The 17,500-nt window shown below is 47.7% G+C and overlaps 1 protein-coding gene across 1 annotated transcript in view; it reads right to left on the reverse strand.

The window, feature by feature from the left end:
- LOC143287138 (uncharacterized) overlaps positions 1 to 17,500 on the reverse strand; it is a 327,313-nt gene that overhangs the window by 268,934 nt on the left and 40,879 nt on the right. The window contains exon 3 of the mRNA XM_076595083.1: positions 11,730 to 11,835. Within this exon, the coding sequence (XP_076451198.1) occupies positions 11,730 to 11,835 (106 nt within the window). The remainder of the gene's footprint in view (positions 1 to 11,729; positions 11,836 to 17,500) is intronic.

Genomic DNA, 17,500 nt, shown 5'->3' on the forward strand with positions numbered 1-17,500 from the left:
GTGTTGTCTATCTGTGTGGTGTGTGTAGTGTGTGTGTTGTGTGTGTCGTGTGTGTGTGTGTGTGTCTATCTGTGTTGTGTGTGTGTGTGTCTATCTGTGTGTGTGTGGGTGTGTCTGTGTGGTGGGTGTGTGTGTCGCGTGTGTGTGTGTGTGTTGTGTGTGTGTGTGTGTGTGTGTGTGTGTGTCTCGACTTTCATCATCTCCTCTGTCTCAGTCTCTCCCTCCCCTCTCCCTCAATCCCCTCCCCCTACTCACACACCATCCTAACCCCCACCTCATCTTCACCCCCACCCCCCACCCCATCCCCGTGCCCCCCGACACCACCATTTCCACCACCCCCCCTTTCTCACTCCTTCATTCTCATGTGTCCCATCGTGCCCCCCCACCCCACCCACAACACCACCCATTTTCCACCACCCCCCCTTTCTCACTCCTTCATTCTCATGTGTCCCATCGTGCCCCCCCGACACCACCATTTCCACCCCGCCCCCCCCCCCCTTTCTCACTCCTTCATTCTCATGTGTCCCATCGTGCCCCCCCGACACCACCATTTCCACCACCACCCACCTTTCTCACTCCTCCATTCTCATGTGTCCCATCGTGCCCCCCCGACACCACCATTTCCACCCCCCCCCCTTTCTCACTCCTCCATTCTCATGTGTCCCATCGTGCCCCCCCGACACCACCATTTCCACCACCACCACCCCCCCTTTCTCACTCCTCCATTCTCATGTGTCCCATCGTGCCCCCCCGACACCACCATTTCCACCCCCCCACCTTTCTCACTCCTCCATTCTCATGTGTCCCATCGTGCCCCCCCGACACCACCATTTCCCCCCCCCCCCACCTTTCTCACTCCTTCATTCTCATGTGTCCCATGTGCTTTTGCCCCCCCCCCCCCCACCGTGCGTATAACGGGGAATAAAGGAAGGAAGGAAGGAGGAGCAGGAAGAGAAAGGAAGAAACTATAGATGCGAGACTGCAGTCTGCTCTGTAAAGATAGATAGATGGCTGCGGCGATACACTCAAGGGAAAGAGGGATGGATGATGAGGTTGTGAGGGAAGAGGGTTTGTGTGTGTGTGGTGGTGGGGTGGGTGGGTGGGGGGGGGCAGGGGTTGAGGGAGGCTGGGGGGTGGGGGGTAGTGAGTCGGGGGTGGGTGGGTGGGTGGGTGGCGAGGAGTGCAGCAGGAATGAATGATGGTCCAAACTTTGTGTGATCGTTCAGTCACATGGTGATCACGAGGATCTCTTTTTGACACCCCCCTCCCCGCCCCCCCCCCTTTTTTTCTCTCTCTCTCTCTCTCGTCTCTTTTTCCTTCCTTTCTTTCTTTTTATTTAAAAACAATTTTTAAGGGGTGGTGGCTGGGTGAGGGGTTGGGGTGAGGGTTGTCTCCGCTTTCGGAACATGTACGACTCAGAGAGAGAGACAGAAAGAGAAAGAAAGAGAGGGAGATAGAGAGAGAGGGGGAGGAGAGACGGACAGAGAGAGAAAGAGAAGGAGAGAGAGAGGGGGGGAGAGACGGACAGAGAGAGAGAGAGAGAGAGAGAGAGAGACAGAGACAGAGACAGACACGCTTTGGACACTTTGATGTTTTACTGTCATTGACTTGTACAGTCCTTGTGACAGGGGGGGAACAATACATTTTCATGAGACATAAGATCAAACAAACAAACATAATATCAATGAATATTCTCACAATACACTCAAATAATCCATATACAGAAAATGAGACAAACATAAAACAGCTAATAGCATCGACACAGAGAGAGAAAGAGGAAGTGCGTGTGCGTGTATGTGCGTGTGTGTGTGTGTGTGTGTGTGTGTGTGTGAGAGAGAGAGAGAGAGAGAGAGAGAGAGAGAGAGAGAGAGAGAGAGAGAGAGAGAGAGAGAGAGAGAGAGAGAGGGGCTATTCAAGAACACTGAGCATGCGAGCAGGCACACCAAACACGCACACTTGCACGCGTCATTCACACACACACACACGCACAATCCTCCCTCCACACACACACACACCCCCCCCACGCAGAGAGAGCCATTTGAAGAGCCATCAGAAAGGGTGTAAAAAACCAACCCTGTCTGTCGTAAAGCACTAAAAGCCACAGCTGTTTATCCCGTTTCAATCTCTCCTCTTGCTGTGGTGTCGGTCCTTGTTGCCACTTTACAGCCCTATCCATCCGCCTGGCTAATACATGCTAAAACACACTGAGCTGGAGTATAAACAGCAACAACCCAAAACAACAACAACAACAACAACAAGAGAGGCAAGGCCTTCAAGACTCACTTGTGATAAATTCAGTCCCCTAGCATTAATTACAGAGTAATTTCCCTTTTTTTACTATCTGCACCAAAACGTTTGCAAAATAAATAAAACTTCCATGCTTAGCAAAAGAAGTTCCTGTTTGAACAAAAAATGATAATGATGACTCCTCTTGTTGTGTCAGAATAAGAGGTCAGAGTGCCAAGTTTAGAGAATACAAAAAATATAAATAAAACAGTAAATGCAGTTTGCATATAATTAGGCTTCATTTTTTTTTTTTTTTTTTTGTGTGTGCCCATCCCAGAGGTGCAATATTGTTTTAAACAAGAGGACTGGAAAGAACTGAATTTTTCCTATTTTTATGCCAAATTTGGTGTCAACCAACAAAGTATTTGCAGAGAAAATGTCAATGTTAAAGTTTACCACGGACACACAGACACACGGACACACACACACACACACATACACACAAGACAACCGAACACCGGGTTAAAACACTGTTGAAGATGATGGTGGTGATTTTGTTGTGGTTGTGGATGTTACTGTTGATGATGACGATGTTGTTGATGCTCCTGTTGATGCTGTGTGGATGCTGCTGTTGAATTTAATCATGTTGCTAATGTTCTTTTTGATGTTGTGGATGCTCTTGTTGATGTCGTTGATGTTCTGGATGCTACTGTTGATGATAACGATGTTGTTGATGTTCTGGATGCTACAGTTGATGATAACGATGTTGTTGATGTTCTTGTCGATGATGTGTGGATGCTGCTGTTGAATTTAATCATGTTGTTAATGTTCTTGTTGATGTTGTGGATGCTCTTGTTGATGTTCTGGATGCTGCTGTTGAAGATAGTGATGTTGTTGATGCTCTTGTTGATGTTGTGTGAATGCTGCTGTTGAAGATAGTGATGTTCTTGATGTTCTTGTTGATGATGTGTGAATGCTGCTGTTGATGATAATGATGTTGTTGATGTTCTTGTTGATGATGTGTGAATGCTGCTGTTGATGATAATGATGTTGATGTTCTTGTTGATGATGTGTGAATGCTGCTGTTTTTAATGATGTTGTTGATGTTCTTGTTGATGATGTGTGGATGCTGTTGTTGAAGATAATGGTGTTGTTGATGTTCTTGTTGATGATGTGTGGATCCTGTTGTTGAAGATAATGGTGTTGTTGATGTTCTTGTTGATGATGTGTGGATCCTGTTGTTGAAGATAATGGTGTTGTTGATGTTCTTGTTGATGTGTGGATCCTGTTGTTGAAGATAATGGTGTTGTTGATGTTCTTGTTGATGATGTGTGAATGCTGCTGTTTTTAATGATGTTGTTGATGTTCTTGTTGATGATGTGTGGATCCTGTTGTTGAAGATAATGGTGTTGTTGATGTTCTTGTTGATGATGTGTGGATCCTGTTGTTGAAGATAATGGTGTTGTTGATGTTCTTGTTGATGACTTTGTTGTTGATGATGATGATGATGATGATGATGCTGTTGCTGTTCTTGATGATGTTGTTGTTGTTGACGTCATTGTTGTTCATGTTATTGCCTGTTGATGATAAAGATGTTGATGATGATGATGATGATGCTCTTGATGTTGTTGTTGACGTCGTTGTTATTGCTATTGTTGTTGTTGATGTCGATGTTGTTGTTTACCAGCTGCGAAGCACACCCACACTCAAGCGGTGCTGACGATTGGTGGATGCCTCATCATCGCGGGTTGTTGTCGTTGCATTGCCAGCGTTTTACTGTCTTGTGTCCGCAGGTGGTCTTTCTGGTTAAACTGGGGTTCATTTGCGAGCGCGCGCGCGTGCGTGTGTGTGTGTGTGTGTGTGTGTGTGTGTGTGAGTATGTCCGTGTGTGTGTGTGTGTGTGTGTGTGTGTGTGTGTGTGTGTGTGTGTGTGTGTGTGTGTGCGTGCGTGCGTGTGTGTGTGTGCGTGTTCAGTGGGTGCGCGCATCCTTACGTTTGTTCGTGCGCTTGCGTGCGTATGTGTTTAAGTGTCCGTCATTGGTGTGTGTGTGTGTGTGTGTGTGTGTGTGTGTGTGTGTGTGTGTGTGTGTGTGTGTGTGCGTGCGTGTGCGTGCGCGCGTATAAGTGTGTGTGTGTGTGTGTGCACGCGCGTGCGGTGTGTGTGGGGGAGGGGTGTACGCGCGTGCGGTGTGTGTGTGTGTGTGTGTGTGTGTGTGTGTGTGTGTGTGTGTGTGTGTGTGTACGTGCGTGCGGTGTGTGTGTTTGTGTCGCTTTCAACGTTCGAAGAAGAAACATGAGCTCACCGACACCGATTTCAGACCAAGGGACACAACCTCTGATTGGCAAACACTCCACATCAAGGGAGGCTATCCCTGACCCGGGTCCGAAGCAAGGTGAAACACGACTGTTCGAGAGAGAGAGAGAGAAGAAATAATAAATAAATTAATTAATAAAAAAAAAAGAGAGAAGAATTAGGAGAAGTCAATAAAAGTTTCCACTGTGCGTTGATTTTGTACAGGGATCTCTTTCTCTTGTTTATTTGTATTTGTATTTCTTTTTTATCACAACAGATTTCTCTGTGTGAAATTCGGGCTGCTCTCCCCAGGGAGAGCGCGCCGCTACACTACAGCGCCACCCTTTTTTTTTTCCTGCATGCAGTTTTATTTGTCTTTTCTATTGAAGTGGATTTTTCGACAGAATTTTGCCAGGAACCACCCTTTTGTTGCCGTGAGTTCTTTTACGTGCGCTAAGTGCATGCTGCACACGGGACCTCAGTTTATCGTCTCATCCGAATGACTAGCGTCCAGACCACCACTCGAGGTCTAGCGGAGGGGGAGAAAAAAATATCGGCGGCTGAGCCGTGATTCGAACCAGCGTGCTCAGATTCTCTCGCTTCCTAGGCGGACGCGTTGCCTCTAGACCATCACTCCATAGTTGTTTTTGTTGCTGCTGCTGCTGTTTTTGTGTTTTTTGGGGTTTTTTTGCTGTTGTTGTTGTCGTTTACAATGAAGATGTTTTAAAACTCAGGCACTCTGACAGACAGTAAGTATTCTGACAGCTGGGAAATCAGGATTATGTCTGGGGCAAAAAGTATTTGAATTGGAACGAAATTACTACTACTACTCCTGCTGCTGCTACCACTACTACAACTGCTGCTGTTGTTGTTGCTGCTGCTGCTACTACTACTATTACTACTACGACTGCTGCTGCTACCACTACTACAACTGCTGCTGCTGCTACTATTACTACGACTGCTGCTGCTACCACTACTACAACTGCTGCTGTTGTTGTTGTTGCTGCTGCTACTACTACTATTACTACTACAACTGCTGCTGTTGTTGTTGCTGCTGCTGCTACTACTACTATTACTACTACAACTGCTGCTGCTACTACTACTATTACTACTACGACTGCTGCTGTTGTTGTTGTTGCTGCTGCTACTACTACTATTACTACTACAACTGCTGCTGTTGTTGTTGCTGCTGCTGCTACTACTACTATTACTACTACGACTGCTGCTGCTACCACTACTACAACTGCTGCTGTTGTTGTTGTTGCTGCTGCTACTACTACTATTACTACTACGACTGCTGCTGCTACCACTACTACAACTGCTGCTGCTGCTGTTGTTGCTGCTGCTGCTGCTGCTACTACTATTACTACTACGACTGCTGCTGCTACCACTACTACAACTGCTGCTGTTGTTGCTGCTGCTGCTGCTGCTACTACTATTACTACTACGACTGCTGCTGCTACCACTACTACAACTGCTGCTGTTGTTGTTGCTGCTGCTGCTACTACTACTATTACTACTACGACTGCTGCTGCTACCACTACTACAACTGCTGCTGCTGTTGTTGCTGCTGCTGCTGCTACTACTATTACTACTACGACTGCTACGACAACTACGACTGATCACTGATGCTGATGAGTCAGTAAGATAATTGATGGTGTCAAGAGATGGAGTTGCCATCTTAAAGTAATGACAACGATAATGATGATGACGATTGCCGCGCTCATTAAGTGGCGGTGATGGTAGAAGTGTTGTTGTAGTTGTTGGTTGACGTTGTCGCCGTCATCATCATCAAGTGTAAATAGAATGAGGTAATCCACACACTCTCTCTCTCTCTCTCTCACACACACACACACACACACACACACACACAAACGCTCGCTCTCTCTTTCTCACGCTCTCTGTCTGTCTCTCTCTCTATCTCACACACACACACACACGCTCACACGATCTCTCTCTCTCACACGCTTTCTCTCTCCCTCCGTAACCACTCCCCCCCCCTCTCTCTCTCTCTCTCTCTTTCGTGCGCGCGTGCTGTGAACGTGCGACCAGCAAGAACAGAGGGAACAGCACGCGTGCCCCACTAACAGTTAATAGTCCCCGCATCTGTCACATGTCCCACATTGTATACAACCAACCACAGCGGCAAGCAATGCATGTGTGCTCTGCCCTGCCATACCCCCCCCCCAACCCCCCCTGCCCCCCCCCACACACACACACCCACCCCTCCCCCCCTATGGCACAAAGGTGAAATCGATAGTTTTGTGGGAGGGGTGGAAGAGGGGGTTGGGGGTGTAAAGGGGGCGGCGGGGGGAGTGGGGGAGGGAGTGTAGAAAACGCAGCGTTTCACACACACACACACACACACACACACGCACGCACGCATGCATGCATGCATACATGCACGCACACTCACACACGCACGCACGCACACACACACACACACACACGCACGCATGCACGCACACAAACTAACACACACACCCACACACGAACACACACACACACACACACACACACACAAGTACATCCACACCACTGTAAAAGGTGTAAAGCGAAGAGGGAGGTGGTGCGGGGAGTGGGGGGTGTGGGGGTGAGGGGGGAGGAGGAGGAGGGGGGGGAGGGTTAATGTTTATGTGGCGCCGTGGAAAGTGTCGGTTTACAGGGAGATGTAGCGATTTTATTTCTCTTGACACACAGGCCACTCACGGTTATAGGGCCCTGTAAAAAGGGCCATAACTCCGCTGACACCGGCCGAATGAGAGGCCTATGGTGAGATGGGTACATCAATAGAGAAAGAAGGAAGGAAGGAAGGAAAGAAAGAAAGAAAGAAAGAAAGAAAAACAAGAAGAAGAAAAAAAATCCCCCAGAGAAACAAGGAAGAAGGATAGAAAACAACAAAATGACTATCTCGAAAGACTAGCTGAACACTGAATTGAATGCGTAGATGGAAGGATAAACTAAGTAAAATGCTTTATCAAATAATCAAATAACTGAATAAGTAATTGGGGGGAGGGGGGGGGGGGGGGATGCGGGGGGTGGGGGGGGGGGCGGTACATACCATAGAATTTAGAAGAATATCACCCGGTTTTGGTGTTTTTGTTTGTTTGTTTGGTTCTTGTTTTTTTTGTTTTTTTTGTTGTTGTTTTTTTACTATAAGAATAAGAGAGAGACGGACAGACGGACATACAGACAGACATGGCCATTGGATAACCACATTCCTGATAGACCTCCACACTGTCAACGAAGCTGGAACTAACTATTCAAGCCCGGAGTTAGCATGCAGCAACACGACACTAACGAACTGACCACGTTAGCCGGAAACTCGATTCCGTCAGCTTGACAGACTCGCAAGGGGAAAAAGAGACTGTTGTCACACAGACAGTTGGGGAGTCAAGACAAAGGGAACGCACACACACTTCGTGAAACGACTTGCCCCCCCCCCCCCCCCCCCCCCCCCAACACACACACACACACACCCCTCCTGCCCGCCCACAACCACACACTCCATTCACGCCATTTTCAGACTATTATTATGCGCATTCGAGCACACTACAAGTTAGCAACTCTTGTCTTTCCTATGTCAGCCAGATTCAGTTTCTGAAACCCATTATCTGCTTTCCACCACACACACACACACACACACACACACACACACACACACACGTAAAGGCAAACCGCATCAAGCAGTGACAAGGTTTAATTTTCTTCACTCGAAAACCTAATAAATGGTTTAACAATGGAGTGAGCACTAGTTTCCAGGGCATCAAGGAATTTGACCTGAATAATTTCATTCATTCATTCACACACACTCTCTCTCTCTCTCCCTCCCTCCCTTTCTCCCAGCCACCGACACACAGCGCGCTGCCACGCGTGCTCAACCAAGGGACAGAATTCCAAGCAACAGGACAGAATTCTCCCCCGTGACTACGGGCAACGTCAACTTGGGACACTGACGCGACAGGGGACTAGTATTGATTGGACAAAGAGTGACAAACATTCCAAGAGAAAAAAAAAAAAAGGAGAATGTAACATGTGCGCGAAGTTGTTGTTCGTTCGTTTGTTTGTCTGTTTTTCTGGCTAACTTAGGAGTTATGACATGACGTTTCAACTGACCACAGCAAAAACATCATCACAGGACCAACGCCTCGACCACACCACCCAGCACAAGGAAAGACAACAGCCACGAAAAACTTGACCTTCACTAAGGGACAGATCACCAATCGATAGTTAAACACACCACTACAGGCACCATCGATTAAAAAACAACAACAACAATTAAACATAACAAAGAAGAGAGTGGCTCGATACAGAGAAATTAACAAAACCAATCCTGTCTTCTGAAACGCTCCATGGACGACTGAAAGTCTGCTTGCTAGCAAAGCTGAATTGATTGGGTTGGTAGGCCAACAACTGCTTACTTGGTGACATGCACGCATTTCCCTAACATATACTTCTTTCTCAAAATACAACTATGAAAGCTTTTGATTACTGTTAAATCTTCTGTTTTTGTTGTTGTTGTTGTTTTGTTGTTGTTTTTTTGTTGATGTTGCTTTAAAAAATTTTTTTATAAAGACTGCGGCACTGTCAGTACCAACCGTGTCTAATTTTTTTTAATCAACTTTTTCTCAATGTTCTCTCTCACACACACACACACACACACACACACAAACAACGACTGATTATATGGGTCAATATATACATATTAAGATCACAGATCCTCACTTCACAACGTCTGCAGCATGGTAACTGTCTCTAATAATTCCCAACCACCCCAAACACACAGACACACACACACAGACACAGACACAGACACACACACACACACACAAACCTACACCGATGTTATACATAAAAACGCACTCGGCACACTTGAGGAACCAGCTCGCTGAGACGATTAATTCCGAAATCGCCCGTACGAATTGAGCATTGCCCATTATGGGGCGGGACCAATGTGGGAATGGCCCCTGTGTAATCCCAGCCCAGCGGCGATCGATAATTATATCATTCGATGCTTCAAAAGACCGGGGATCTTTCGGCTTCACTGAGAATGGCAATGTAACGAGAGTGCTGTGATGATGGTGTTTCATCTTGTATGTTTTTTTTCTCCTTCAAAATGCTGTCTCGAACGAAAGGAAGGAGGGAGAAGAGAGAAGACACACACACAGAGTAGAGTATAACAGACAGCACAGATAAGGCCCAATGCCGTGCTCATTGTGTTTGTTAAGCAGGAAATGGTCACAGACAGACAGACAGACAGACAGACAGACAGAGGGATGATAGTATAACAGACAGCACAGATAAGGCCCAATGCCGTGCTCATTGTGTCTGTTAAGCAGGAAATGGTCACAGAGAGACAGACAGACAGACAGACAGAGGGATGATAGAGAGACAGACGATGCAGACAAACAGTACAGACAGACAAGCAGTACAGGCAGACGATACAAACAGAACAGACAGACAGACGATACAGACAGCACAATCAACAGAGACTAAGGTGGCAGCCATACCGAGCTCCCTGTATCTGTCATGCAGCAGGTGGTCACAGACAAAACAGACAGACAGCACAGGGCACAGACAACACAGATGAACGATACATACAGACAACACAGACAGAGAGCACAGCACAGACAGCACAACACAGACAATACAGACAGAGAGCACAACACAGACAACACACAGACAACACAGAGAACACAGCACAGACAACACACACTGACAGAGAGCACAGCACAGACAACACAGACAGAGAGCACAGCACAGACAACACAGAGAGCACAGCACAAACAACACACACAGACAGACAGAGAGCACAGCACAGACAACACAGAGAGCACAGCACAGACAGAGAGCACAGCACAGACAGAGAGCACAGCACAGACAGACAGAGAGCACAGCACAGACAGACAGAGAGCACAGCACAGACAGAGAGCACAGCACAGCACAGACAGAGAGCACAGCACAGACAACACAGAGAGCACAGCACAGACAGACAGAGAGCACAGCACAGCACAGACAGACAGAGAGCACAGCACAGACAACACAGACAACACACACAGACAGACAGAGAGCACAGCACAGACAGACAGAGAGCACAGCACAGACAGAGAACACAGCACAGCACAGACAACACAGAGAGCACAGCACAGACAACACAGAGAGCACAGCACAGACAACACACACAGACAGACAGAGAGCACAGCACAGACAGACAGAGAGCACAGCACAGACAGAGAGCACAGCACAGACAGACAGAGAGCACAGCACAGACAGACAGAGAGCACAGCACAGACAGACAGAGAGCACAGCACAGACAACACAGACAGAGAGCACAGCACAGACAGACAGAGAGCACAGCACAGACAATACAGACAGAGAGCACAGCACAGACAACACAGACAGACAGAGCACAGCACAGACAGACAGAGAGCACAGCACAGACAACACAGAGAGCACAGCACAGACAGAGAGCACAGCACAGACAGACAGAGAGCACAGCACAGACAACACAGAGAGCACAGCACAGACAGACAGAGAGCACAGCACAGACAACACACACTGACAGACAGAGAACACAGCACAGACAGAGAGCACAGCACAGACAGACAGACAGAGAGCACAGCACAGACAACGCAGACAGAGAGCACAGCACAGACAACACAGACAGACAGACAGAGAGCACAGCACAGACAACACAGACAGACAGACAGAGAGCACAGCACAGACAGACAGAGAGCACAGCACAGACAGAGAGCACAGCACAGACAACACAGACAGACAGACAGAGAGCACAGCACAGACAGACAGAGAACACAGCACAGACAGACAGCACAGCACAGACAACACAGACAGACAGACAGAGAGCACAGCACAGACAGACAGAGAGCACAGCACAGACAGACAGACAGAGAGCACAGCACAGACAACACAGACAGACAGACAGAGAGCACAGCACAGACAACGCAGACAGAGAGCACAGCACAGACAGACAGCACAGCACAGACAACACAGACAGAGAGCACAGCACAGACAACACAGACAGAGAGCACAGCACAGCACAGACAACACAGACAGACAGACAGAGAGCACAGCACAGACAACGCAGACAGAGAGCACAGCACAGCACAGACAACACACACAGACAGACAGAGAGCACAGCACAGCACCGCCAACACAGACAGACAGACAAACACAGACAGAGGCCCCTCACCGTGCTCGTTGTGTCTGTCCTGCAGCAGGTGGTCACGCACACTGATGGGGAGCTCTGACACCCGGAAGAACCACTTGACCACCAGGCTGAGGGTGTCCCGCTTCTTCTGCACGCACAGTCATCATCGGCACATCGTCAGGAGGGGGTGGGGGTGGTTGGTGGGGGTGAGGGGCGGGGGTGTGTGTGGGGACGATGATGATGATGATGATGGTTATAACGACGACGACGACAACAACAACGACATATATCGTAATGCTAGTAATATAGTGATGATGATGATGATGGTTATAACGACGACGACGACAACCACAACAATAACGACAATATCATAATGCTAGTAATATAGTGATGATGATAATGATGATGACCACCACCACCACCACCATTATCGTTTTCATCATCATCATCATCACCATAATCATCATTCTATTATTATTATTATCATCATCATCATCATAGGTTATTAACAACAACAACAGTCATCACCATGATAACAGTGATAACATTAATGATGATTGTAATGATGACGATGAAGAAGAAGAAGAAGAAGAAGAAGAAGAAGAAGAAGAAGAAGAAGACGAAGACGAAGAGGAAGAACAAGAAGAAGAACAAGAAGAAGAACAAGAAGAAGAATTAATCGATGACGATGATTATGAAGATGATCATGATGATGACAAAATGACAAACACGTTCTCTGTTGCCGCTGATCATTCTTTATTTCTTTTTTCTTTTTCCTTCATTTTTCCCCCAACCCAAACTAGCTTGGGTTAAAAAAAAAACAACCAAAAAAACAAAACATTATGCGAACACAAACGCGTATGCATGTACTCCAAATTACTGCTTTTTATTTGGCTGTTATGTTTGGGTTCAGCGTCCGTAATTCCTTTGACTGACAAACATCTGCATCAGCTTCAGTTTTCAGGTTCTCAAGGAGGCGTCACTGCGTTCGGACAAATCCATATACGCTACACCACATCTGCTGGGCAGATGCCTGGACAGCAGCCATAACCCAGCGCGCTTGTCAGGCCTTGAGTGCATGCTTACAATATCATACCTGTGTACATATCACAGTGGATTTGTTTTTACATATATTTGGCCAGAGGACAACACTCTCGTTGCCATGGGTTCTTTTTCAGTGCGCCAAGTCCATGCTGCACGCGGGCGGGACCTCGGTTTATCGCCTCATCCGAAAGACTAGACGCTCAGTCAAACTTGGGAGAACGGGCGAGAGGCGGGATTCGAACCCACACTCTCACGGACTCACTGTAGTGGCAGCTGAGCGTCTTAACCATTCTTGCCACATTCCTCCCTACCTCTGTATACAAACGCGCGTGTGTGCACTCAAAAAACTTATTCCTTTTTATTGGGCTGTTATGTTTTGGCTTCAGCGTCCCTAATTCCTTTGACCGGTTTCTTTTTACAAACACGTATGTATGTACTAAAAACTTATTGCTTTTTATTGGGCTGTTATGTTTTGGCTTCAGCGTCCCTAATTCCTTTGACCGGTTTCTTTTTACAAACACGTATGTATGTACTAAAAACTTATTGCTTTTTATTGGGCTTGTTATGCTTGGCTTCAGCGTCCCTAATTCCTTTCACCGGTTTGTTTGTGGGTTGTTTTTTGTTTGTTTGTTTGTATGGGCTTTTTTGTTGGTTTGTCTGTTTTTTCTCCGACAGAAATAATCAAAGGAGTCTGAATCGAATCAGACATGGCATAATCGGATCAGCCCGATGCTCATCCTGCCCCAAAAGCTGATTTTCCCCACAGGATCCTGTTGAAGGCTGGGGTAAACTACACGGTGGGTGGGGGTGGGTTGGTTTGGTTCGGGGTGTGTGTGTGTGTGTGTGTGTGTGTGTGTGTGTGTGTGTGCGTGTGTGTGTAGAAAGGGGTGGATGAGGTGGTGGTGTGGAAGGATTGTGAGTGAATGTGTATGTGGGGTGGTAGTGATGTGTGTGTGTGTGTGATGGAGACATGTGTTCTGGTGTGGTGTGCGGATGTGTAAGTGTGTGCGTACGTGCGTGCTCGTGCACACGCGTGTGTGTATGTGTCAGAGAGTGTTTGTGTGTGTGTGTGTGAATGTCTGTATAACATCTAACACACACACACACACAACACACACACACACACACACACACACACACACACACACACACACCACTGTGGGAAAATGAAGAAAATCAGCGACTTTCTTGGTGTTCAAACGTAATATGTCAAACAAGAACGAACTGTAATTGTTCAAATACATTATTTTCGGGACGCTTCTCTCTCTCTCTCTCTCTCTCTCTCTCTCTCTCTCTCTCTCTCTCTCTCTCTCTCTCTTTTCAAATGACACTAAGAAGACGGGTTTATTTTTCATACAGTCATGAGGAATTTCACTCCATAGTCAACCATCAGAAAGCGTAGGTGATGGATAACAAGACAAGTTCATCAGTCCTAAGGCGAGGGAGAGGAATGAGTGAATAACTGAACGACCTTGAGTCCGCGTGAGTAGCGTGAGTGTGTGTGAATGACTGAACGACACTGAGTCAGCGTGAGTAGCGTGAGTGAGTGTCAATGAATGAACGACCTTGAGTCCGCGTGAGTAGCGTGAATGAGTGTCAATGAATGAACGACCTTGAGTCCGCGTGAGTAGCGTGAGTGTGTGTGAATGACTGAACGACACTGAGTCAGCGTGAGTAGCGTGAGTGAGTGTGTGTGAATGACTGAACGACCTTGAGTCAGCGTGAGTAGCGTGAGTGAGTGTGAATGAATGAACGACCTTGAGTCAGCGTGAGTTGCGTGAGTGAGTGTCAACGTGAGCAGCGTGAGTGAGCGAGAGACTGACTGAACGACCTTGAGTCAGCGTGAGCATCGTGAGTGATAGAGCGACTGGCTGAACGACCCGAGTCAGACCGGCCACCGAACTGAATGAATCATGGGAGTGATGAGGCGAATGGACGACACACAAGGGCCCCCACGGCCCTCTTTCCCCTGTCAGGTCTGCTCGGGTCTTTGTCCCGAAGAAAAAAAAGCAAGTCTTCTGCCTGTCTGTCTGTCTGTCTGTCTGTCTTTCTCTCTTTCTTCTCCCTTCAGCCACACATCATCAGCCCAATGACACCCCCCCGCACCCTGCCCCCCCCCCCCCCCCCCGCACCCCTACGCTCCAAGCCTCAAATATGATCGATGGATTTTGTTGTTGTTATTGTCTCCACACACACACGCGCGCGCGCGCGCACACACACACACAGACGCATACACACACGAACGCACGCACGCACACACACAAACACACACACTCACTCACACACACACACACACACACACACACACACACACACACACAATCTATTCAGTTTACGTCTGATGTACTTGACAGCATATGTCTAAAAGCACACACACACACACACACACACACACACACACACACACACACACACACACACACATTCTATTCAGCTCACGTCTGATGTGCCTGACAGCATATGTCTAAAATTTAAATGCATATGATGTGCCCTAAAAAATAAAATTAAAAAAAAAAAAGTTATGAGAGAAACTTCTCCCTCAATTCAGACAGGGTTTTTTTTTCAGCTTCTCCACCAGTTCTGCAGTACTACTGAGAGTAGCTGACAGCATTGTTGAAGGGACTGTCTGGCATCGTGACGACTGACTGACCGACTGACTTTCGTTCGATCCCTCTGCCAGACGGCATAAACCGACCGTTATCACGTAGGGAGGTGGTGTGGGGGTGGGGTGGGGGGTTTGGGGGGGTTGGGAGGGGGCTCTTTGCAGACAGAGAGAAAGAAAGAGAGAGGGAGAGAAAGAGGGAGGGAGGGAGGGAGGTAGAGAGAGAGAGAGAGAGAAGGCCGAAATTGTGTGTGTGTGTGTGTGTGTGTGTGTGTGTGTGTGTGTGTGTGTGTGTGTGTGTGTGTGTGTGTGTGTGTGTGTGCGTGCGTGCGTGCATGCGTGTGATTGTGCGTGTGTGTGCGTGCGTGCGTGCGTGCGTGCGTGCGTGTGTGTGTGTGTGTGTGTGTGTGTGTGTGTGTGTGTGTGTGCGTTTGCGTGCGTGCGTGCGTGCATGCGTGTGATTGTGCGTGTGTGTGTGTGTGTGTGTGTGTGTGTGTGTGTGTGTGTGTGTGTGTGTGTGTGTGTGTGTGTGTGTGCGAGTGTGAGAAAGAAAGAAAGAACCAACAACCTGAAGCAAAATGGGCACAGCGTGTTATCTATAAAAATTTAAAAAATTTAAAAAAAGAAAGAAAGAAAGAAAGAAAAGAACAAACAAACAAACAACACGCTAGGAAACTGAAGGGAGAACAACAACAACAAGAAGAGAAACAACAAAACCAACAATAGAAGAAACCCAACCCAACAGGAACAGATATAACACCTCCACTGCTGTCTGTACACGAGGGACGAGAGAGAGAAATCGGCCCGTGGCTGCCCACAGAATCCACAGCCACACGAAGACATACAACGTTAATCCCTCCCTCTCTGCCATCCGAAAGCACTGTAATCACAGCCTCCACAGCCTACCTACCCCTCGTCCGGAGGTAGTCCTCTAAGACGGTAATTACCGTCTCACACCAACACACACACACACACACACACACACACACACACACACACACACACACACGCACGCACGCACGCAAGCACACACACACACACACACACACAAACACTTGCAAACATTCTGAGAGAGAGAGACAGACAGACAAAGACAGAGAGACAGAGAAAGACAGACAGAGACAGACAGAGAGACAGAGAAAGACAGATAGAGAGAGAGAGACAGACAGACAGACAGAAACAGAGAGACAGAGGCAGAGAGACATAACAGACACACAAACAAGTACGTACGCACATATACACGCAGAACACACACACACACACACACACACACACACACACACACACACACACACACACACACACACACCGTACCACAGGGCAGCTCCTAATCACCAGCTAACGGCCGCGCATCTTTCCCCGAAATACAAATGCATCTATATCCATCGACACGAGATGATCGTTTCTGTAGAGAAGCCACTAAGGTATGGTAGTCTGTTGACGTCAATGTGAACATCCTTCAAATCTGTACGCGGGAAGAGGGAGGGAGGGGGGGGGGGGTGCAGGCGGAGGGGTATGGGTTACCCCTCATGAGTGTACTCACATTGAGGGTTGAATACGCACGTTAAAGATCCCCAAATCCATGTGAGTGAGCGTTTGTCGTCGGAAGAAGAAGAAGAAGAAGAAAAAAAAAAGAAGACAGCTAACTTAGTTAAACGGAAGAACGAAGCCAGACCATAGTAGAGCAGAGCCCCCCATTTGTACTGAAGGCTGTTTGGGCCGTAGTACCAGCCGTGGTAAGGGAGCACTCTCAGCACATTTCTCCCCCACCCTCTCAAACCGAGCCCAGCGTGTGTACTCCCACAGATAGTAGAGTGATACTTCAATGCCAGCAGGGGGTGTCCTCCTTTATCAACCCTATCACCTCTCTCTTCGTGTATGTACATCTCAGTGCCACTACCACACCAGACTAACGTGCTACGCGTAGTCAGTCACTGTCCCCCCCCCCCCCCGCCCACCTCCCATAACTTCCACACGGACTATCCAGAAGCTATTTATAAGCTGACGTAAAATGGTCTTCAACGGCCACAACTGCCAAAGCCCTGATGCCAACAGCCACAGGGAGTACATAAAAGAGCCTCTGCATGCTGCATTGGTGACAGACAGCCTGCTAACATCAACAGCAATGGTGAAGTTTAATCAAAGGGTGTTTCAGGCAGGCGGGTTG

This window comes from Babylonia areolata, chromosome 11, assembly GCF_041734735.1.
Source record: "Babylonia areolata isolate BAREFJ2019XMU chromosome 11, ASM4173473v1, whole genome shotgun sequence".
Classification (NCBI taxonomy): domain Eukaryota; kingdom Metazoa; phylum Mollusca; class Gastropoda; order Neogastropoda; family Buccinidae; genus Babylonia; species Babylonia areolata.